The 25,815-nt window shown below is 41.5% G+C and overlaps 1 protein-coding gene across 3 annotated transcripts in view; it reads right to left on the reverse strand.

Annotated features, from left to right (window-relative positions):
- The window catches only part of OSGEPL1 (O-sialoglycoprotein endopeptidase like 1), a 188,650-nt gene that overhangs the window by 97,903 nt on the left and 64,932 nt on the right, over window positions 1-25,815 (reverse strand). For all 3 annotated transcript variants that reach the window (XM_075180030.1, XM_075180032.1, XM_075180031.1), the window contains exon 2: window positions 19,076-19,306. In XM_075180030.1, coding sequence (XP_075036131.1) covers window positions 19,076-19,299 — 224 coding nt within the window. In that variant the 5' untranslated portion in view covers window positions 19,300-19,306. The remainder of the gene's footprint in view (window positions 1-19,075; window positions 19,307-25,815) is intronic.

Genomic DNA, 25,815 nt, shown 5'->3' on the forward strand with positions numbered 1-25,815 from the left:
AATTATGAAAATGCAAAACATTTTCTAGACTTCTAATTGAGCCCTATGATTAAAATATTAATGCACTTACTAAAACATTAAAATGGTATGAAAATTGAGAATTATGCTCACCGTTAATTTCCTTTCCTTGAAATACTCCATGGCAGCCCACACAATGGGATTTATCAAAGCAGTACAATAATCGGGAGGGCAATAAAACCAACACCTTAATAAGGAAAATGTAATTACAAACTCCACACAGATAAGGCCATGGTCGGGAATCGAACTCATGACCCCAGTGCTGTGAGGCAGAAGTGCTAACCACTAGGCCACTGTGCTGCCCATAACATTTGCCAGCTATCCAAAAATTGATATTGAAAAGTTGAACTTTTAAAATATTTAATTAACTATAAAATGTGGATATTCCATAGATGTCCAAAACAGTATATTAGACCAGGTGCATCATACAATTGCGTGGGTGTAACAGATATTGAATGCGATGTCAAGCAAACCTGTCTTTAATGGGTCAATTTCTCAATGTAAAGACCAACTGCATGAACAATTTGAAAAAGTTCTAAAGAAATTTCATAAATAAATGAAACAAATTAACACAGTAACACAATATACATACCAAACAGTCATAGTATCTAAAGGGGAAAAATCTTAGACATAGCAAATGCAAACCTTTAAACATCATCTTTATTACATCTTGTCTGACATTTACAGGATGCTTAAATATTGGCCCATACTTCTCTTCTAAATGATCTTAAAACAGTTTATTGGTCCTAAGGTAAACCTTACAGCTTGGAGAGCTTTTACTCTCAGAAACATATTGGTTCATAGTCATATTTTCAGTGTGAATTGGCAATCTGAAGAACAATGACTGAAGCTATATACACTTCTGGACAATGGATTGAATGCTATAATACATGTCGGGTAATTTTTTTTTTTTCCTTACTAGAATCCAGACAGATTTACCAGCACAAACTCCTGATGGCTATTACAAACAGGGCTCAATACGATTTTAATCTTTAATTTGACAGGCTTGATAGATGTTTAAAAATAAAAGATTTCCTGTTTAATGCCGAGATAAAAATAATAAAATCTAATATAACAGTGTTGTTAACATTTTTCACATTAGAGATGTTACTACATTTGTGTTTTATTGTTTATGTTACTATGTGCAAGGGTGTTTTTTTCCTATCTGAGTTTTTTTTTTATTTTTATAAACTTTTTATTAGGAACATCTTTTTTTTTCAATGAAAAGCATTACAAAATCTTGAGAGGTTAATCAATAACAAATAACACGTGTTTACATACAGCTGAACACAAAAACACTCTCATGGTTCTATCATTCCTATTTGTGTTTTAATTAGAACAATTAAATTTTTGTTTTATTGATTTATTGTTACTAATCGCACATTCTAAATACCTGGGAACTAATTTTCTCAATAAGCTCCCCTGATTAAAAGCAGCCTCATTACTCCTTTGTCTGAGGCAGAAGATCTAACAGAACATTTGCAGCACGGCTGATCTACAAATCTTTACAGAGGACAGCATTGATTGCCTAAATGCTGTTGAAAAATTAAAATGCAATTTTTATGGATCCATCTATTAAAAATTAAACTTGCATTTGATCTATTGGAGGCTTCCTCCTCATTTCGCCAGTCATTATTATAAAACTTTTCTTTTTTACAGAGGTAAGTAGAGGGTAGAAAACGTGTATATTAGGGGCACTCCATGATTGTTTATTTATATAAAACATACATTTTATTTATTCATTTAAAACGATAGTAGAGTCCCAAATTAGTACCTTAGTACCACTAGTAGCGAAATAAAACCAAAATAATAACCAAAATAAATTTATTAAAAAGGCAGAACCAACTGCCTAGCCTCGCTGTGTAATTTGTATTACAATTTCCCTAATTATATTATATCTGGGTAATATCGATCATCATGCTGTCCAGGTGTCTGGCATAATAAACAGATTAACCAAGTCAGTGTAGACACTATTTAAAAGTGCAAGAGAGATAAGCTATACCGTTACAAACAGTTCCTATTTGCATTCATATGATGTCATAAATCTAATGCAAATAGATAATATCCTCTCAATACTTTATTGATAGGGAGATAGTCAATTTTATAAAGTTGAATACATAACGTTTAGGACAGAATCAAAACCATAATATTTTCTTCATCCGTTTATAAGATAGTTAGGTCTAGATTTGTCTAATATAATAGGAGTTAGTAGCGTAATTATATTGTGTCCCGTTTTGCAAGACTATAAACTCCTTTCTTGCAGAGAGTACCAGATTAGCTGCTATCTAGTACCACTCCCTATTAATATGAGTCTGGTGTCCCTCTCAAGGACTACAAACAGATCCCTACATGCTAACTACAACCACGCTCCCCTATAGATGAGGCTGTGGGGTTTATTAGAATTCTCATATAGTATCAGACCCCCTCTGTTCTATTATAGCCCCTTAGTGTATTGGAGCATATCTCCCTAGCTAATACAAATAGCGGCAGCATGAGTCACACATGTAAACAACACAGCGAGGCGAACGCCGATGCGCGTTTCGCTTACTCGCTTTAATAAGGCAAGCCGAGGAAAGGATTTGACATTTCTTTTATAGGACAAAGATATCACGTGATGAATGCGTCACTATGGACAGACCAATCAGGGCTCGTGTATACCGGAGGCCCGATTTTTTGACAGGCAGTTTCACTAACAAATTAAGATTAGGCATAGAGGAACCACCCCTTAAACCTGTGTTTTTTATGGCTTGTACTCGTTATTTACACATACATAATACACAGGGGAATCGGGAATATAACTTAGATAGAGATATCTCGGCTATTATTATATCATCTATAGGGGAAAAGACGAGAAAAGGAAGAAGGGATAACCACATGGATTACAGGCTTATTTTATTAATCATACCTATATTTACATACAATGCTATCGCTATGATTAAGACTTCCATTGTTATTAGTGAAAACAAATTAGCTGTGATGATGTTACATTTCCAACAAGGTAAGTGTAAACCAGTAAATAAATGACAGAATTACCTGTAAATAAATATATTCTGTGATAACATCTCGTGCCTCATTATTACTGACATCTGTCTGTTATGATGTATAAAGCAGTGACATATTATAAAAAGAAAATGTGAATACTCAAAAAAGTTTTGAGGAAGGTGTATGGATTTAACTAGTGAATAACTGTGTTAAGAGATGTTGCATTTAGCAGCATCATTTAAGTAAAGAAAGACATACATCATAAAATAGATGTATGATAAAGTGAAGTAAAATTGATTCCATTGGGTCACCATACCTGATATATCAATGTAGAATGTTATAATAAGGTATGAATCTATTATATTACAAAATAATAGAATATTTGGCCTGTTTATTCCGTTTAGATGAATGCCATATAGTTTGTTTTATCATTAAGGCCATATGGTTCAAGACTATTCATTAAGAAAATAAGTCTGGATTCTCTCTTCAATAATTTTTCTTTTTTACTCAACTGATCTATTGCAGGCTTCCTCAATTTTCTACTCTCTTCAGATCTTCCTATTCTACCGCATGTCCTCTTGATAATATACATTCACAAACCGGTAGATCTCTGTCTACTGTGCTCACCCCACCCATAACTAAAATCTGTAATTGTCACGGTCTCAAGCAATAGCAGGTCGTTACGAATCCTAGGGTCTGTACAGTTTAGCGCTACTCCAACAGGGCGCGGAGTCTAACGAGCAGACGGTGTTCACCAGGAACCACCGCAAAGCAGTATTATGGTCTTAGCTGCCTCTGCTCGCGGCCCCTGCCAGAGTACTGAGCGAGACGCTCTTGGAAAGTCAGGAGACAAAGGGACAGTTGAACAGCTGAAGGAACGTCAGCTCCATAGACCGAGGATGGATCTGTAGCTATTAGTTGGAGCGCAAGCTCAGAAGCCAAGCAGGCAGGATAGCAGGTACGTAGTTGGAGCGTCAGCTCTGTAGACAAGTAGAGTAGCAGGTACTTGATTGGAGCGTAAGCTCTGTGGACAAGTGAAGTAGTAGGTACTTGATTGGAGCATAAGCTCTGTGGACAAGTAGAGTAGCAGGTACTATATTGGTGTTAGCTTTTCAGACAAGTAGAGTAGTAGGTACTTGATTGGAGCGTAAGCTCTGTGGACAAGTAGAGTAGCCGGTACTTGATTGGAGTGTCAGCTTTGCAGACAAGTAGAGTAGCCGGTACTTGATTGGAGTGTCAGCTTTGCAGACAAGATAGACAGGATACGGAGCAGCCACGTCTTAGGCACCAAAAGGCAACTGAGGAACAGGCACTGAGTGTTCAGAGGAAGTGCCTTTTGTATTTAACGCCAAGAATGCCTGGCCAACAGGGATGCAGGCAGAGGTTTTATAAATTGCGGGTCTGCGCGCGCAGACCCGAATCCAAGATGGCGGCACCCGGGACAGAGCGGACCGCCGGAGTCAGGTAAGTTTGCCGGGGGTCGGGTGAGCCGCCCGATACCCCGGCGAGTGACAGTAATCTTTCTCTTCAGACTGGTATCTTTCCATTTATTAGTCAAGCACGCAGTGATTACTCCTTTTCTGTAAAAACAAAATTCAGACCCACACTCTCTCTTAAATTACCGTCCGATCTCCCAGCTCCCACACCCTTACAAGCTTCTCGAGAGATTTAACTACAATCGCTTCACACACTTTCTTTCCTCACACAACCTATTGGATCCTCTTCAGTCATGCTTTCATTCTCAACACTTCACAGAGACTGCATTAACTAAGGTTGTCAATGATTTAATCACTGCTAAATCAAAAGTCCAATACTCTCTTCCAATTTTTCTGAATCTCTCTGCTGCATTTGACACGGTTGATCAATCTCTTCTCATACAAACGCTAAAATTCCAGTCACTGTCCTATCTGGTTCTCATCGTACCTATCTAATCGCTCTTTCAGTGTTTGGTTCTCTGGATCTACCTCTGCTCCATTTCCTTTATCAGTTGGAGTACCACAAGATTCAGTACTAGGTCCTCTGCTCTCTCATGAAAAACTAATTAGCTCCTTTGGATTCAGCATCATCTCTATGCGGATGATTCACAAATTTTTCTATCCTCTCCTGATTTCTCACCATCTGTGTTTTCCCGTATTACTAACTGTTTTTATGCCATTTCATCTTGGATGACCTCAACATTTCAAAAACAGAATTAATAATATTCCTACTCGCCAACAGAAGTTACCTACCTGACATTTCTATTTCTAACAGGCCAATAAAACCCATCCCACAAGCTCGCTGCCTAAGTTTTAACATTGACTCAGAACTATTCTTTGTTCTTCACATTGACTCTGTATCCATTTCCAGAATAAACACATATCTCACACAAGATACTACAAAAACTTTAACGCACATACTCATCTCCCGCATTGACTATTGCAATTTCCTCCCATAATCAGACACTCACCCCCACAATCTATTTTGCATGCAATGGCTAGATTGCTTTTCCTTGCAAATTGTTTGTCCACTGCAGATCCACTCTGTCAGTCTTTACATTGGTTACCTCTTTTTCAGTGAATTTAATATAAAATACTTTGAATAATATACAAGGCCAGGGCCGGATTAAGGGGGGGGGGGCACAGGGGGCATGTGCCCCGGGCCCCCCTCTCTCAGGGGGCACCCCCGGACCAGCTGTGGCTCTTTTCGCTGACCCCAAATGTCAGTCTACAGGGGACAGCACAGGTTCCGTTTTAAGTGCTCTGTCGGCACTATTAGCACAAGTAAGCTTTTGCTTTTTTTTTTTTTTGGAGTCTTCTGGGCTTCCTTAGCTGCGTGTAGATGACAGTGTGAGGAGGAGCAGAGAAGAGCTGCCCTGTCTGTCAGGCATAAGGTAAGTTAAGATCTGCTGGGTGTGTGACTTTCTGGGTGTGTGACTGTGTCTGTGTGTGTTTCAGCTGGAGGAGGAGGTGATTATGAAAATGAAGGGGATAATTGTGGACAAGAAGGGGGTGATTTATGAACAAGGAGGGGGTGATTATGGACAAGGAGGAGGTGATTATACAAATAGAGGGGGTTGCAGAGTGACAACCCAGGAAGGGAAACCAACGCTGATGAGAAGGGGGTTGAAGATGCTAAGTAGGTGGGGAATGAGGAGTGAGAGGAAAGATAGAGGATTAAGATGAAGAAGAGGATTGAGGAGTGGGATGTTAGGATATAAATGGAGAACAGAGAAGTACGATATGCTCAGACCTAGATTTTCTACTTATTGTGGACCCTCTCTCCATGCCCCAGGGAAGTAGCATTTCTAAAAGTGGGCATTATGGGAAAAATGACAAAATTATGGCCACTTATTCAGTTAGCTCTCCTCAACTGGACATACACTTACTTTATATGGAAACGTATAATGTAAAAAAATGTAATATGCCTCCATGCTAGCTCTGTTGCCTTGCCACAAATGCAGGCCTGCTAGTGCTTAGCTGGACTAGGCTGTTAGGGATAACCAATATATACTTACATATAGTAAGGTTATTTTGTTAATTATTTGTGGAGTGATTGTGAGGTATTTAATGTGTGCTTGAGTTTGGGGAGAAGGAGTGCTATTTATTAAATTTGAATATGCATTATAAAATGTTGGCAATGGTTTTGAGAAATAGGTTTATTTATTACATGTAAATGCTATTCGTTTATATCAGGCTGTTTGGTGGGGAGGGAAAAAAGTTTATTAAATGTGTACGCTATTAATGTAATGTCGGGGCTGCTTGGGGAAAATAGTTCTATTATTAAAAGTGAATAGTATTAATTTAATTTAATTCCAAATTTGGGGCTGGTTGCATGGAGGGAGGCCTAGGTATTAAAGGGGGTGCTATTGATTTATTAACAGGACTGTTTGGGGACTCCTAAACTTTATGTACCTGTTTTTGTTTCAAAATAGGGCCCCGACATCCCAGAATCTACATAAGCAGCAACTGAGCTTAAGACACCAGCAGCCACAGGTAGTGAAAGTGACAACAGCAGGTAGGAGAGACCAGGACCATCTTCCAACTGTTCTCAATATGGTGGGACTGTCCAGAATTTGGGTGACTGTCTCACTTAGTCAGGATTTGGTCTGACTACAAGGACAGTTGGGAGGTATGTCCTACTTCACACTGTTATGCTTGTGAAGGCAGAGTTGCGTGCATTTACCAGTAGTGCACATAGCATTGCCTGTTTATTTGTTTAAAATGAATATTATATTCGACAATAGGGGGCTCCCCTGTCTTAAGTGCCCCGGGCCCCCCAGAACCTTAATCCAGCTCTGTACAAGGCCATTACAAAACTGCACTAACATATATCTCCTCAATTGTCTCAAAATATCTCCCATCTCGATCTCTCCATTCTGCACAAGATCTGCCTTCCTCATCCACACTCATTACCCTGCTCCCATTTCCAGAATTTTTTTTTCGGGCTATACCCACTTTGTGAAATTCTGTCCCTCATACAATAAGTTTCCTCTAGTCTTCAAACCTTCAATCATTCTCTGAAAATCCACCTCTTCACGCAAGCTTATAAAATGCCTCAACCACTCTCTTAACCTCCCTTAACCAGCCTTTACATAAGTCTCATAAAGACAACAACTCATTGACCAAAATTGCTGTGTGAATGGATGGATCATATAGCCCACTAAGCACATTTACTTTTGCAATCTGGTTGGACAAATATATAATATGTAGCACTTAACCTCATGTTTAAAACTTCTATTTTCCTACAGATTGTAAGGCTGTGAGCAGGGCATTCATACCTTTCCGTTTGTCTAATACCCAGTATTGTTTTATTACGGTGTTTGTTCCCAATTGTAAAACGCTTCAGAATTTGCTGATACTATATAAATAAATGTTGATTGCGAGGATACCACCCTTAGCTGGGATAGCAGTTAACCTCTGTGGGATTCAACTCACTCGGGTAGACCAGAATATATCCAAAAAAAGACTTTATTACGACAGCACAACACCACAAAATGTTCACAAGTTACAGGGTAAATGGTAGCATGTATCCTCCAGCAGCCTCTTGCAGTCCGCACTCCAAAGTAATAATTTATGTCTCTTTCAGAGTCGCATCCTCCCACAATATTACCACTACCGATTACCATACAGTTATGGTGTTGCCCAGCCTGGGTTACTGGCTCACACCGACCCTGTCTGTTTCCTCCAACGGCACCACGATGCCTGGCCCAGAGTTCTTTTTGCTGATGTCTTGTACACCAGGATCCTCCAAGCTAGAATAGCTCCCCTGGAATTCACCTCTCCCTATATTCATCAGGATTTCCACAGGAAGTCGGATCAAATGTCTCAAACCTCCCCCATACAGCAGGGGTCTATCAGTCAACACTTTAACTGCTAGACATACATTCCCTGTTATCTTGATTATACAATGGAATGGCTTGTCTCAATTAGCTATTTTGGCTGGATACACTAAACATGGGGTTACAATATTACATCAAGTAATGACTGTCACGGGCACTAGGAGTCTTTACACAGGGATCACCAGGTGATGGGCTTACCAGAGCAGTATAGATGGTAATATGGTATTCTGGTAGCAGGGTGATCACGGAACAGGAGACAGCAGATGATAGAGATGCACTTGAAAGTCTATGACTAGCAGCACTGGTAATATATATGTAGTAATACACGAGGAACTGAATGGACAAAGGACACGTGAGGGTAGTCAGTGGTCTGCGGTAGCAAGTTGTACCACTGCTATAGTGAGGAGGAATGTCCAACAGCAACGAGGAGGTGATGAGAGTCAGCGGTCTGCGTTTAGCAAGTTGTACCGCTGTCTAGGTGAAGGAATGGAATCCAGGTGGAGGTATCCGGGGAGTCAGTGGTCTGTGTTAGCAAGTTGTACCACTGCTATGTGAGAGGACACTGGAACAGGTGACACAGGAAACAGGGATCAGTGGTCTGCCTCTAGCAAGTTGTACCACTGAATATATATGTGAGGAGGAGCACGGGGAGAGACTGCAATACCGAGGATACACGGACACCCTGAACTTGATCCACGATGACATGCACAATATAGTAATGACTGAACAGCACTGCAATAATACAAAGTCACAGAAACTATCCGGGCAAAAGATAACACAGTCAATGATGGCAATAGTCTAAGCGGATAGTAAGCTCCAGAGGAGAACAACTCAGTCCAGCAAGATATGCAATACACCAGCACAGTCAATGAGAAGTATGCATACCGTGGTTCAAGAGCAGGCTGTCAGACAGGAGTGCAGAGATACCTGAACGGCTGGAGGCCGGCAGGATGCGAAGTCCCTGGAGGGTGAAGCGGTAATCAAGTAGGTGCAGCGCACAGGTAGGTAGACCAACAGGGATAGTAACAAATACTCAGGAAGCAGTAGTATGTAGAACTGGACTCCTGGGGAACCCTGAAGAGTAGCGATGGTCTAGACGAGATGAAAGCAGTGAGGCGTAGATCCGATGCAGACTGGCGAGTAGACATCGGCAGGAACACTGAGAAGCACGGAGAGCGGATCAGCTACTGCAGACCCGAGTAGAACTGAGGAGTAGCAGCCAGCAGGACTCTGCAGGTACACGGAGGTAGCGGATAGAAATCAGCAGGTGCAGTCACGATGAAACACGGGAGAGTAGAGCTGAGCTGGAACTGTTGAGCACGGAGAGCAGCGGATAGGAATCAGCTGTTGCAGTCTCGAGGAAACACAGGAGAGTTAAGGTGAGCTGAAGACTGTAGTGCACGGAGGCAGCGGATAGGAATCAGCTAAACAGTCACGATGAAACACAGGAGAGTTGAGGTGAGCTGAAGACTGTAGTGCACGGAGGCAGCGGATAGGAATCAGCTAAACAGTCACGATGAAACACAGGAGGGTTGAAGTGGTCTGAAGACTGTAGTGCACGGAGGCAGCGGATAGGAATCAGCTAAACAGTCACGATGAAACACAGGAGAGTTGAAGTGGTCTGGAAACCACAGGAGAGTTGAAGTGGTCTGGAAACCACAGGAATCAGCAGCGCTGAATACACGAGGAAACACAGGAACACCTTCAGAGGCTCATGGGGAATGAGACTCCAAGATCAGGCAACGAGGTATGGAACTCAGGTGCTTTAAATAGGGAGTGTTGCCTGATCAGCCAATTAACTAAAAGGAACATGAACAGAAGGTTTGAAAGGGCTGCGCATGCGCAGACCCTCAGGATGGTGGACGGCCACGGTTCCTAAATACACGGGAAGAAGCACTCACAGTCTGGTGAGTGACAGTACCCCCCCCTTTTAAAGGTGGGCACAGAACACCTGGAACCGGGCTTGTCCGGATTTTTGGAATAAAACTTCTTAAGAAGAGCTGGAGCGTTGAGATCTTCAGCTTTGATCCATGAACGCTCCTCAGGACCAAAGCCCTTCCAATGAACGAGGAAACGAAGAACTCCTCGCGAAATTTTTGCGTCCAATACATGAGTAATCTCGAAATCTTCCTCCTGATGAACTTGAACTGGCTGAGGTGCTAAAGGAGGAGCCGAGAAACGGTTGATGATGAGAGGTTTGAGCAAGGACACATGGAAGGCGTTGGAAATACGAAGGTTCTTAGGAAGTAGAAGTTTGAAACAAACTGGATTTATCACTTGAATGATCCTATATGGACCAATAAAACGGGGAGCGAATTTCATAGAAACGAATATTTTTGGTAGATAACCAGACACGATCTCCAATTTTCAGTGGTGGAATAGCCCGCCTCTTCTTATCTGCAAAAGACTTATATTTGGCAGATGTCTTCTTTAAACAGGTTTTGACCTGAGACCAAATATTTTTGAAGGTCTGACAAACAGTCTCTACAGCAGGAACTTGGGTGGGAGGGAGGGCAGGAAATTCCGGAAAAGACGGATGGTGACCGTAAACCACAAAGAATGGAGTTTTGGAAGATGACTCATGGTACATGTTGTTATGAGCGAATTCAGCCCAAGGAAGCAATTCTACCCAGTTGTCTTGATTGGCTGATGAGAACATCCTTATAAAGGTCTCGAGATCTTGATTGACCCGTTCAGTTTGTCCGTTTGATTGAGGATGGTAGGAAGATGAGAGTGCTAATCGTATGCCCAAGGTTTTACAAAGGGCCCGCCAGAATCTGGAAACGAATTGTACTCCTCTATCTGACACAATCTCAGACGGACATCCATGAATACGAAAGACTTCCTTGATGAAATGTTCAGCCAGAGTAGACGAGGAAGGCAAACCAGACAAAGGGACAAAATGAGCCATCTTCGAAAATCTGTCTACCACTACCCAAATAGTATTACAATTTTTACTAGGCGGAAGATCAGTAACAAAGTCCATACTAATATGGGTCCAGGGCTTGGACGGAATGGGTAGTGGTTGAAGCAACCCCGCTGGAGTTCTGCGGGAGGATTTAAACTGAGAACACAATTCACAAGCAGTTACAAACTCTTTGACATCTCTCCTCATCGAGGGCCACCAGTAACTTCGAGAGAGAATCTCAAAGGTCTTGCGTTCACCAGAATGTCCAGAAAAACGAGAAGAGTGGAATCACGAAAGGATTTTCCTCCTAAGAGTAGGAGGCACGAGGGTCTTCCCAAATGGTAGCACTTTAGTGGAAGAAGCAGCCAGCGAGATACATTTGGGGTCTAGTATAGAATGGTTGGGAACCTCTTCAACGTCAGAGGACGTCACAAAAGCTTGGGATAGAGCGTCAGCTTTCTTGTTCTTGGCAGCTGGTTTGAAGGTTATGATTAATTCGAAACGAGAAAAGAAAAGAGACCATCTTGCTTGACGAGGATTCAAGCATTGGGCAGACTGTAGGTATGACAAGTTCTTATGATCCGTGAAAATCGTCACAGGGTGACGAGCTCCTTCCAATAAGTATCTCCACTCCTCTAATGCTACTTTGATAGCCAGCAACTCCTTGTCCCCGATAGTGTAATTTTTCTCCGCAGGCAGGAGACCCCGAGAGTAAAAGGCACAAGGATGGAATTTTTGTTGCTCCGATCGTTGGGAGAGAATGGCTCCTAAGCCAACATTAGAGGCATCTACTTCTAGGAAGAAGGGAAGTGTCACATCAGGCTGGCGAAGAATGGGAGCAGAGGAGAAGGACTCTTTAAGGAATTGAAAGGCTTGGAGAGCCTCGGATGACCATTGCTTAGTATTGGCCCCTTTACGAGTCAGGGCCACAATCGGAGATGCAATGGACGAGAAGTCTTGAATGAAGCGTCTATAGTAATTGGCAAAACCTAAAAAACGCTGGATGGCACGAAGGGTAGTTGGCTGGGGCCAATGTAATACAGCATTCACCTTTTCTGGATCCATTTGTAGGCCAACTCCGGAAACAATATACCCCAAAAATGGAATCTGGGGTAACTCGAATGAACATTTTTCTAGTTTGCAGAATAATGAATTTTTCCGGAGTCTGGAAAGGACTTCTGCCACATGTTGGTGATGAGAAGGCAGGTCCTGTGAAAAGATCAATATGTCGTCCAGGTAGACAACGACACATACATATAACAAGTCCCGAAAGATCTCATTAATGAAGCCCTGGAAAACAGCGGGGGCATTACACAACCCGAAAGGCATTACTAGATATTCATAATGTCCATCTCTGGTGTTGAACGCTGTCTTCCATTCGTCACCGGGCCGGATTCTAATTAAATTATAGGCACCACGAAGATCCAACTTGGTAAAGATCCGAGCTCCCTTGATGCGATCAAATAACTCAGTGATCAACGGAATGGGATACCGATTTGTAATTGTAATGGCATTGAGTCCACGAAAATCTATGCAGGGGCGTAGTGATCCATCCTTCTTTTTTACGAAGAAGAACCCGGCTCTAGCGGGAGAGGTGGAAGGTCGAATAAACCCTCGCTGGAGATTCTCTTGGATGTAATCAGATGTAGCTTGAGTTTCAGGTAACGAAAGTGGATACACCCGACCCCTAGGAGGAGTCTTGCCAGGTAGAAGATCGATCGGACAATCCCATGAACGATGAGGAGGAAGACGTTCAGACTGAGCTTTATCAAAAACATCGGCAAATGAAGCATACTGAGGAGGAAGTCCCGGTGAGGAAGATGAGATGGAAGATTGCTGTATTTTAAGAGGAATGACTTGAGAAGACAACGATGATGACATTCAGCTCCCCAAGACGTAACTTGAGGAGTGCGCCAGTCAATCTGGGGAGAATGACATTGAAGCCATGGAAGGCCTAAGACAATCGGACTTGTCGTAACAGGAAGAATTAAAAACGAAATCTCTTCATGGTGTAGCACACCAATCTGAAGCGTTACTGGAGATGTACTCTGGGTAATGAGACCATTGATGAGACGTGATCCATCTATAGCAGTCACAGTAATCGGTGTTTTCAAAGTAATTACTTGTAGGGACCATTGATTCACTAGGGATTTAGAAATGAAATTTCCTGCTGCTCCAGAATCAATCAGTGCTTGAGACTCAAAGGATTTGGTAGCAAAGGAAATCGTAACATCAAAAGCGCAGACTTTTAATTTCGTAGAAAATGGAGAGGACTCCAGGGACCCTAACTTCACTTCTCCAGAACTAGTTAGGGCCTGGCATTTCCCGATTTCTTAGGGCAAGAACTGAGCATATGTGTGGAATCAGCACAATAGATACAAAGTCTATTCTTTACTCTTCGGTTCCTCTCCTCTGAAGTTAATTTGGAACGTCCTATCTCCATGGGGATCACAGGAGATGAAGCTGGACGAAATTGAGGGGTTGAGCGAAGAGGTGCTTTAACTGAAGTTGTTTTCTCAGATTCCCTTTCACGAAACCTCATGTCTACACGATGACAAAGAGAAATCAAATCTTCTAATGACGTAGGAAGCTCTTGGGTAGTCAGTGCATCTTTAATTTTATCGGAGAGCCCCTGCCAGAAGGCGGCAATTAATGCTTCAGTGTTCCACTGAAGTTCAGAGGCTAATATCCTAAATTGAATGACGTACTGGCCTACTGTACGAGAACCCTGACGTAAACGAAGAATGCTGGAAGCAGCGGAGGTCACACGACCTGGTTCATCGAATACACTTCGGAACATAGAAATGAATTTGGCACTATCTTGTAATACAGGATCGTTTCTCTCCCACAGAGGGGAAGCCCAAGCCAGAGCTTGTCCAGAAAACAATGAGATAAGATAGGCCACTCTGGAACGATGGGTAGAAAAATTTTGAGGTTGGAGCTCAAAATGAACTGAGCATTGGTTGAGAAAACCCCTACAAGTTTTGGGGTCTCCATCGTATTTTGACGGAGTAGGCAGGTGAAGCGTGGAAGCCGTAGACACCTGGCATGGCACTGGGGAAACGGAGGAAAGCACAGGAGCTTCAAGATTAGCTGTAACGGTCTGTCCAGATGTTCCTTGGGAGGCTAACGACTGGTAACATTGAAGTAACAGCTGTTGGCGAGCATCCTGTTGCTCCACACGGGTGACCAGATGCTGCAGCATCTCTTTGGCTGTAGGTTCCGTATCTGGGTCTGTCATGGCCTGATCATACTGTCACGGGCACTAGGAGTCTTTACACAGGGATCACCAGGTGATGGGCTTACCAGAGCAGTATAGATGGTAATATGGTACTCTGGTAGCGGGGTGATCACGAATAGGAGACAGCAGATGATAGAGATGCTCCTGAAAGTCTATGACTAGCAGCACTGGTAATATATATGTAGTAATACACGAGGAACTGAATGGACAAAGGACACGTAAGGGTAGTCAGTGGTCTGCGGTAGCAAGTTGTACCACTGCTATAGTGAGGAGGAATGTCCAACAGCAACGAGGAGGTGATGAGAGTCAGCGGTCTGCGTTTAGCAAGTTGTACCGCTGTCTAGGTGAAGGAATGGAATCCAGGTGGAGGTATCCGGGGAGTCAGTGGTCTGTGTTAGCAAGTTGTACCACTGCTATGTGAGAGGACACTGGAACAGGTGACACAGGAAACAGGGATCAGTGGTCTGCCTCTAGCAAGTTGTACCACTGAATATATATGTGAGGAGGAGCACGGGGAGAGACTGCAATACCGAGGATACACGGACACCCTGAACTTGATCCACGATGACATGCACAATATAGTAATGACTGAACAGCACTGCAATAATACAAAGTCACAGAAACTATCCGGGCAAAAGATAACACAGTCAATGATGGCAATAGTCTAAGCGGATAGTAAGCTCCAGAGGAGAACAACTCAGTCCAGCAAGATATGCAATACACCAGCACAGTCAATGAGAAGTATGCATACCGTGGTTCAAGAGCAGGCTGTCAGACAGGAGTGCAGAGATACCTGAACGGCTGGAGGCCGGCAGGATGCGAAGTCCCTGGAGGGTGAAGCGGTAATCAAGTAGGTGCAGCGCACAGGTAGGTAGACCAACAGGGATAGCAACAAATACTCAGGAAGCAGTAGTATGTAGAACTGGACTCCTGGGGAACCCTGAAGAGTAGCGATGGTCTAGACGAGATGAAAGCAGTGAGGCGTAGATCCGATGCAGACTGGCGAGTAGACACCGGCAGGAACACTGAGAAGCACGGAGAGCGGATCAGCTGCTGCAGACCCGAGTAGAACTGAGGAGTAGCAGCCAGCAGGACTCTGCAGGTACACGGAGGTAGCGGATAGAAATCAGCAGGTGCAGTCACGATGAAACACGGGAGAGTAGAGCTGAGCTGGAACTGTTGAGCACGGAGAGCAGCGGATAGGAATCAGCTGTTGCAGTCTCGAGGAAACACAGGAGAGTTAAGGTGAGCTGAAGACTGTAGTGCACGGAGGCAGCGGATAGGAATCAGCTAAACAGTCACGATGAAACACAGGAGAGTTGAGGTGAGCTGAAGACTGTAGTGCACGGAGGCAGCGGATAGGAATCAGCTAAACAGTCACGATGAAACACAGGAGGGTTGAAGTGGTCTGAAGACTGTAGTGCACGGAGGCAGCGGATAGGAATCAGCTAAACAGTCACGATGAAACACAGGAGAGTTGAAGTGGTCTGGAAACCACAGGAGAGTTGAAGTGGTCTGGAAACCACAGGAATCAGCAGCGCTGAATACACGAGGAAACACAGGAACACCTTCAGAGGCTCATGGGGAATGAGACTCCAAGATCAGGCAACGAGGTATGGAACTCAGGTGCTTTAAATAGGGAGTGTTGCCTGATCAGCCAATTAACTAAAAGGAACATGAACAGAAGGTTTGAAAGGGCTGCGCATGCGCAGACCCTCAGGATGGTGGACGGCCACGGTTCCTAAATACACGGGAAGAAGCACTCACAGTCTGGTGAGTGACAATGACACTGCACACTTACATGAAACAATAAGACTTTTGACACACTGTATCAGCAGTGTTGCACAATATTAAGTCTGTGATACATTTTGATCCTTTAACATTTATAGTGATACATATTGATATATTTCCCAATGCTATTTCAGCCAATATATTACTGTGCAGGCACATTGCATATCATTTAGAAGTTCTAACCTCATTACATCTCAGATTACCTGTTGACCTAGCTAAATAACACTGTGGCTGCCAGCTAGTTAACTCAGACATTGTTCTGATTACAAACCACATCTAAGCTGCACCTCATAACAATGGACCTTTGAGACAAATGGTAATTACATTAGCTGCTAACACAAGCAAAATGACTGCTGCTCTCCTGTTTTTTTCACACAGTATGGCAATATTCTTTATATTTATACTACATACAATATTGCAGGTAATAGCAAGGACAAAATGTACCTAATAAAATGAAATAATAATACACATAATATACCGATGCTCTGGTGTATATACTTAAACTGGGCCAAGGATTAAAAGTACATTAAACCGCGAGAAACAGGTGATGAATACAAAGTTCTCAGTCCAGTAGCACCCGTTTTCCTCACATTGATGATGGTGATACTACTGAAAATCGTGATTACAGTGGTGTGTAAATGGACATTGGCTTCAGGTGAGCCAGAACTGGAGCAGCAGCAGACTTCAAAATAATTCATCACTGAAGGTCTTATCTATCTGGATACCTCTTGTGGGAAGCTCTTTTATCTCCCCTTTGTGGGAAAACCTTTACATACCTTTCTCTTAATGAAAATTCCCAGGAAACTACAAGACCACATGGACTAATTTGCATTGCCTAATCATTATGGAAGCCTTTTAATCTCCCTTTTCCATTCCAGACTTGTATAAAGATCTCCATAGCTAGCTGACTTGTAATAAGGAAGTTATTTATTTAGTTTCACTTTTAGATTTGTGTGTTTTCTCTTAAATCTCTGATTTGCCGAGCAGGGGATTCAACGTAAAGGCTCAAGTTATGACATACAGTAAGAGACATTTTGCCAATATAAATACCAATCTGCCTACTCTAACTTGCCAATGGCAGAATATATCCCTTTGCTGCAATAGCTGGTGCTGCTAATGTTTACCCGATGCCCACGGCAACCAAGCAGTTTCTCAGCAACATAATACACCACATTACAATGATACAGCTAGTCCCAGAAATACTGCAGCTACACAAGGAGCATGTAATCTGACCTATCCCTACTTAAACTAAAAAATTAAGTAATACACTACATGAAGGAACCTATTTTCTCCATGTTCCATATCATATCATATATTTCAACTGCAGTTTGGGCAGTTAGCTTGCTAAATGCACAAAAAATAAAATAGTTTGTATAAGAAATTGAAGATTTCCTTGCGGGGTTTTAAAGAAGGGAAACAACATAGTGCTTAAAAAGCACAAGCAAAGTCATATGAATGCACTTAGGTTCTAGAACTTTTGTGTGCAATGACTATGTATCAGATAAGTGATAGTCCTCTGCCTCTTTGGCCTAAGACTGCCATATACTCACTGCCGACTGTATTCATTGATTGAACTACTGAAACAAATTATTTTGATTTGAAATGCTCCAGGTGCAAAATAGTAACAGAACCGACAGGGTTTTTGAATGAAATGATAAGGCCAGCTCTTTATATTTTATATTAAACAGATCAGATCTGCTGACCAGAAATTACATAATTCAAAAAAGGAATGTGCATTATACAGATGTAATTATATCATGGAGAAGATCATAACCAATATAGTCAAACATTACAATAGGAGTGAGAGGTCCATATGTGAGAAGACACATTGCACAATGAAACACAATAATAGTGAAGTTGCAGAATACATGAAATACTTTGCTTAGACAAGGAACAATAATAAATGAAAAACGTTTAAACCATAAGAACTTGGAACTCGCTAAGTCCGAGCCTGATTCATCTTGGAATACAATGAGCACAATTTGCATGTTTTTAAAATTGGACGGAAATTGCCTACATGCACACTCATATTCGAGTACAAGCGACACTCAAGAATCGCGATCATTTGCATACAGGAATAAGTATGCTCTGGCTATACGGTACTTGCTGTGTGCAGAAAGACAGAACACACTGCATATGTGCAATACAAAGTCACATCAGAACACATGCAAAAATCAACAAAATGTAAATACATTAAACAACGAATACTATAATCATTAATAAAAATAAATTCAGAAATGTATATATGCATTTTTAAAGTTTCTCTTACTTGTAAACACATATTCTGGCATGCATAAACATCCATCATCACTATAAAAAAATAAGTGGAAAACACAATCTAAACTTCAACTAATTAATAAGAGCTGTGATAAAGAGAGTGGTTTGCCATAGGCCTCTATTACAGGAATTAGACATTAGGAATTGACAAAATAATAGTAAAGAGTGTGATTTAATATAGTAAAAAAACAAACAAAGCAAGAGGTTGTTAGTTTGTCCATCACCAGAAGGGTGCCCGTGCCACAGAGCAAACATACAGCCAGTTTTTTTGTTTTCTTTTTAAAGTATTTTTTATAAGTATTAACTGTTACTACGATATTTGAGTTGAAGTTATACATTCTCTTCTGGAAATTAAAATGTATAATAAATATGTGCAAAAGCACGTATGCAAATGACATGTCTTTTAGGAATATGAAAGACTCATTACTCTTCCAGAAAAAAATCAAGAATGTTATTCACATGCAACTGTAACAATCCTTCTCTCAAACTCAATAAGATAAATAATGGTTCTAATTTATCACGTTACAGTAAATTTACTTACTTTAAGTGAACTTCTTTCTGAGATATGAGAGATTCTCCAAGTATTTTACCATTTTCGTCAACAACAGCAGCACCAGTATCATCACAACTTGTTTCTATTCCTAGAACCACTCTAGAGCATTTCACCATGTCATGTAAAAAGACTCTCTCTTTACCTATAGTCAAAGAAGTCTTGTACATACTGTAAAACAATCTTGCCATCTTTAACTGTGGTAGTCCACTCATGTGTGACCTAGTGAAAAATGAAAGCAAAAATCATGTTTGTGTTTTTTTGTGTTTTTTGACACAGTGGTATTTTAAGACTTAAAGTGCAGTACAGTAGTATCTATTTATTAGCATCTATCTATAGTTTTTATTTATTAGCATAAGAGGACTAATAAGGTTATGATCACTCTAACTTTAAGAATTGATATAGAATTTACTCAGAGCTTAAGTCACATTGTTCACGCCTGTTGTAAATTATTTGAGAACTAGCTAAACATGCACTGATGTTTTGTCAACATCAGTGCATGTTTAGTTAGTTCTCACTAGGGAAACAAATTGTTCTCCATTAATAGTTACTCTGTAGCAATCACGTGTACTGAGCAAAAAAAACCTTTAATTACAACATTCCATCTCACATTTAGCAGGCATTTGTAAATATGCCAGTATTGTAAAAAAAATTGGTATCCAACTTGCAAGATATATTCTTGATTATGAGTTTCAAAAGGTATCTTTAGGAATAGAGAAAATACCGTTAATATCACCACCCATCCCCCCAACAAGGGGGAAAAAGAACGAATAAGATTAAAAAAAAAAAAACGTATGAAAAACAAAGCTAACAATATTAATGAAAGAATAGGGAAAATTAATGCAACAAATTCAAATGTTTATAATCTAAGTTCTAGATCTTTGAATGAAGTCGAATGTTCACTTGTTTTTAAAGGATTACAAATTTTGTCAACTTTGCATACTTTTGAAATATTTATAGATCTACAAAAATATGTGAGGAAATTGACTTTTGTTCTGGTTACAAAATGAAGGTAATGGATGGAGACATCCATTTCAAATAATAAATGTAAGAATAAATCCACAATTCAAATCTGATGATATTATTATAATCAGTCTGGCAGATAAAAGGAGGAGGAGATGTCCTGATGAATCGGGTAGATTATATAAAGGAGGTGGAAAGACAGCTAAATGACCAATCCACTTATCCACAGTTGAATATTTTTTCAATTTAACATATCAAAAAGAAATTTGATCTGTTGATTAATAAATATTCTACTAATGGAACATTGAGTGATGATGATTCCTCTTTTTTGACCATTAGTGAACATCTTACTCCCTTTCTATACATCCTTCCAAAAATACACAAGAGATACCCTCTGGGAACACTGATTTATTCGGGTGTCAATAGCTTAACGTCAAATGTATCTCTTTTTATCGATCACTATCTTCAATCACTAGTGGTAAATAATAAATAATAATATCTAAACGATACTAAGGATATTTTAATTAAATTGACAGCGGACGTTACGTCCCTGTACACGATTATCAACATAACATATTCCTCTCTTATTAACTTAAGAGAGGAATTGAGGTAATAAAAGTTTTCCTAAATCATACAGAATATAGTATGAATTCAAAAAGAATTTTTAGAGGATGGTATAAACTTTATCCTTTTCAATCATTATTTTTATTTCAAGGGGGGATATTTCATGCAGCAAACAGGTACGGCGATGGGTACCAGGTTAACCCCAAGCTATGCCAATCTATTAATGATATACTGGGTGCACCAATTCCTTGGGGCGGGCTTGGTATCTTGTTATAGCTTTATTGATTATGTTATTTTTTTGGGAAAGGAACTAGAGAATCTTGGATGATTTCTGTTTCTATTTAAACTATAATGATTGGAACGTCAAACTTACATTTGAGACAAGCCAATCAACAGTTAATGTTTTGGATTTCAAAATTTACATAAATCAAGACACCATTACAAACTAAAGGATATCAAAAGAAAAACAGACACTAACTCATATATATTAAAAACTAGCCAATACCATGAAAACTGGCTGAGGGGTATTCCCTTCAGCCACTTTTTAAGTTTAAATAAAAATTGTAACGATAAAAATTCTAGACCAACAAATTAATCTTATGAAACAAGAATTTTATGAAAAGAGGATTTTTATACTTACGATAAATCCCTTTCTCTGATTCCATCTGGGGGACACTGCTACCATGGTGTTGTATGAGGGAACATGAAGTTGGCACTCAAATAGTTAACTTGTTTAACTTCCTGCCGGCAGGCCATATCCCTCCTGCAACCCCCTGCAACTTCAGTGTGTAATACAAAAGCCTGCAGGAACGGAACTCAAACACCCAAAGAATAACCGCAGAAGAGCAGAAGGAAGTGAACGCAGTGTCCCCCAGATGGAATCAGAGAAAGGGATTAATCGTAAGCATAAAAGTCCTCTATTCTCCTTCATCCTATCTGGAGGACACTGCTACCATGGGGACGTACCAAAGCAGCCCCCAAAGGGAGGGACAGCTCTGACAGTCCGGATACGCAACACTGTGCGGCTGAAACTGGCGTCCGGGGACGCAAACACATTTAATGATAAAACCAAGTGAAGGTGTGGACAGAGGACCAGATGGCCGCCTGGCAGAGCTGATCCACTGAACCCAGTTATGTGCAGCCTAAGAAGCACCCCTGAACGGGTGGAATGGGCGGAAATACGATTCGGCGCAGGCCAATCGAAACTGACATAGGCCTGCCTAATTGTGGACGAGTCTATGTAGCAATGGTCCACTTAAAAGCAGGCCAACCCAATTTATGGGCCTCAAATAGTACAAACAGAGTCAGTCCGTTGAGTGACCGATGTCCTTTTAACATAGATGCGGAGGGCTCGAACCATATCCAAATGACTCAAGAAGTTCGGGCCTGCAGAGGCAGCCTCCTCCTGGAAGCCTGGGACCCCAATATCCTGGTTCTGGTGCAAAACCTGAAACCATCCTTGGCTAAAAAGACAGAACTGTTCTCAACGCTGCCCTGTCATTGTTTGTTCACACCACTTATTGTAGGCCCGCCACACTCGGTAGTAAATGCGGGCTGAGGCTGGCCTATTGGCTCAGCGCATTGGTGCTTACTACTCTGGAGGAAAAACCTCTGAACCGCCAGAGCCTGACCTCAAGACCATGCCATCAAACCTACGGGGCAGGTACTGAAATAGATTCTAACCCTGCTGTAGCAGGTTGCTGCGAAAAGCAGAACCTTCCTGCTACCTAATTTAGAAAGTCTGTGGACCCTATCCCTATGTGACAGGGCCAATTGAGCCATCAGATCCACAGAAAGCTGCCCTATAAGGGCCAGCAACCTCTGGGACTCTGTGGGGGACTCGCTCCAAGGGTCCTACTGGAAGGAACGAGACTAGGGCCACCCCCCATCCCAAGTTGAGTATCTGAAAAGTGAAAACTGTCAGCCTCACCACCTACTGAGCAGTGGCCTGAAGGGAATGCAAGGAAACGTCTCCCTGTCTTCTTTCGGCAGATGACTTCTGCTGAAGGAAGTGAAGCGACAGCCCGATTCCTTTTAGAGTCATCCCTATGAGACCGCCTGTAAGCGGTGAGGGAATAGAAACAATTGGGGGGTGGGGGGGCTATGACCTTAAAGGAACGACTATGTCGACCCCTTGTATGATCCCCCTTCTACTCCAGTCCTGGGAGGATGCTGCCCCAAGAATTTTGACCCACAGCAGGCATCCTCCCAGCCTTGTGTTCATGGAGAGGGGAAGGTCCAGTCAGGCTGTCAGAGAATCTAGGAACCTGGTACTGGATGTCTTGTAGAGTATGGGTCTCTAACCTTCTGGAAATGACCTCTCGCCTCAGGCCCCTCCCCAAAAGGGTTGGTGAAAGGACCCAAACCTGAGAACCCTAATTGGTTTAGGAATACTCACTGGAAGGAAGGAATTCTTACCTCCCTTGGCCTGACAGATAATATTCTCTACCTCCGGGCCACAGAGGACTGAACCCGAGTAGGGAAGAGCCTCCAGAGCTTCCTCTGCATATGCGTCAGAATCCCAGGACTTTGGCTCAGAGAGTCCTTAGGGCCACTACCGCAGATGCCAAAAAAGATGAGGACCTGTGTCTCTTTTTTCTAGGTAAATGTCTTGGGGCCTCCAAAAAACGATTTAACCAATTCAGGACCCCGACTAAAGATGTAGACCAAGCCGGCTCTCCCATAAGGGGGGCTTGAGATGGCAATGCAGAGGGATCTCCCACTTGTCCGAAGTTAACAGACTCAGTAGTCCCCGTGGTCCCCCCTGAACTTAGAGGCGCTATCTTTCCAGAGGTTGAAAGGAGTACTGCAGCAACTGCTGGAATTTCTGTGGGTTTAGAAAGCAGTTGCACCAATGTGGTAACCCCTTGCGTCAGGGCAGCCGCCCACGCTGGTGTTTCCGTTATGACTAGGATGTTATTCTGTGGCTGCGCCATCATGGGAGCCCCACCGCAGTCAGTACAGAGCGCCCCCGGGTCCTTATGGCGAGCCAATCTGGCCACCGGCGTATCCGCCCTAGGAACTTGTTCCCAGCGGGCTAAATCTAAGCCTGCAGGGGATAATGGATAGGAAATCTGCCTGGTGTAATCGAACTTACAAACTGGCAGTTTCCAATCTGACACAGCTATATCTGTAAGCTTCACTGAAGCTGGAAAACAGACAATCTGTCGTTTCCTGTGCTTAAAGAGGTCTAGATCTGACCAAAGTTCCTCTAGATCCAACAGATTCAATGCCTGGAGAACTGCCAGAACCAGATCCTCAGTGCCTTGACTCTTTGAGGGTTCAGAAATATCATCCACCAGTGGGGAGTCAGAATCCTCAGGAAACTAACCTTTCTCCACCGAAGACCCTTCTGAGTCAGAAAGTGCGAGGAGAGGATGAGTGAACCTATGGTTGGTTCTGGGAGAGTCCAGAAACAGAGGACGTAAACCAAGCAGATTCTCCCTGAAGGGGGCCTCTGTTTTTAAGGGGGAGGTGGATGCCTGACCGACCAGACTCAGGTTCACGTCCTGCTGCTGAATGTTAAAGGGGCAGGTGAAGGAGGGAGTACCCCAGTCAACACTGGGATCTCTGTTGGACAGGCTAGCCTGTGAATCAGAGCTGACACCGATCTGGAAGAAGGTGTAGGATTATTTTTTTTTGAAAGAGGAAAGAAAAATAACTTTCTAGAGGATAATGTTTTGTCTACGAACTACCCCACAGTACCTCCGACAACACATAATTTTATATATATATATATATATATATATATATATATATATATATATATATATATATATATATACACACACACACACACACACACACACAAATATATATATATATATATATATATATACACATATCCCAGTGTATACTCTATATTTTGGCAAACCTAGGTACAAAATGTGTTTACTCCAACCAATAGCATACATATATCCACTGGGAAGCCTTGCTTTACATTGTAGCAGGTGTAATATTTAGCCTGCGGTGTCTTACCCTCTTCTAACATATTACAAGGTAATACTTTCCCCCTATTGCCAGCCACCTGTCTAGTATAGAAACAGAAGGTAACAGCTCAATAGAAAAGAAAATAAATTAATATTTATTTTTTTTGTTTAAAAGAGGAAAGAAAAATAACTTTCCTAGAGGATACTGTTTTGTCTATGACATACACCACAGTACCTCCCAAAACATTATATACACACACCCATATATATATATATATATATATATATATATATATATATATATACACACACATACACCCATGCATATATGTCCTAGCGTATTCTCTGTATTTTAGCAAACCTATGTACAAAAATGTTTTCATGTACCACAATGTTTAGCATATATATATATATATATATATATATATATATATATATATATATATATATATACACACACACACTGGAAAGCTTTGCTTTACACTTGGTCTCTCCCTTGACCTATAACAAGGTAATGATTTGCTCCTATTATCTGCCACCTGTCTAGCAACAGAGGCAGAGTGTATCAACCACACCCAGGGATGATTGGGAGAAGGTGTGTTTTTGTTTTTATTTCCCAGAAAGGAAAGAAAAAATAACTCTTAGAGGATACTGTTTTGTCTATGACATACACCACAGTACCTTCCAACCATAAAATACGTATATATACACAGACATGCACCTAGGTTCCAGCCTATACTCCTATTGCAAACCTGGGTACAGAAATTGTGATTTATGTGGCAAAATGTTTACTCCAAAATGATAGCATACATTTATCCACTATAACAATATAATCACTGTGCATGTATAATGTGTAAATAATGATAGAAAAAGGTACTTAGCCCTCCTAGATGGCCAAGGACCAGCTCAAACCCATTTTGGAGAGGAGAGAAGCCTGTGCAGCAATGTCCTGTTTGAATTACAGCCCTGGCTGCCTCGATTGTATTTCCCTCCTGGGAACATATCAACTGTTGCAGAAAAGCAAAGAGAATTCTATATCTTTTCTCTAGCCCGAACTGCTCCTCACCTCCTTGGCATCTGAGAATGCTGAGCGAAGGCAGGCTTCTCTCTATGTATACATATAGTGAGCAGAAAACAATATATTCAATTGTGTAACTACAACACTACACCTGTTGTAAAACACAATATACCTTCGCTTATATATGTATACATTTTTAGTGAGTAGAAACCAATATATTCAATTATGTAACTACAACATTATAACTATCTCTTGTA

The sequence above is a fragment of the Mixophyes fleayi genome, chromosome 7, assembly GCF_038048845.1.
Source record: "Mixophyes fleayi isolate aMixFle1 chromosome 7, aMixFle1.hap1, whole genome shotgun sequence".
Classification (NCBI taxonomy): domain Eukaryota; kingdom Metazoa; phylum Chordata; class Amphibia; order Anura; family Limnodynastidae; genus Mixophyes; species Mixophyes fleayi.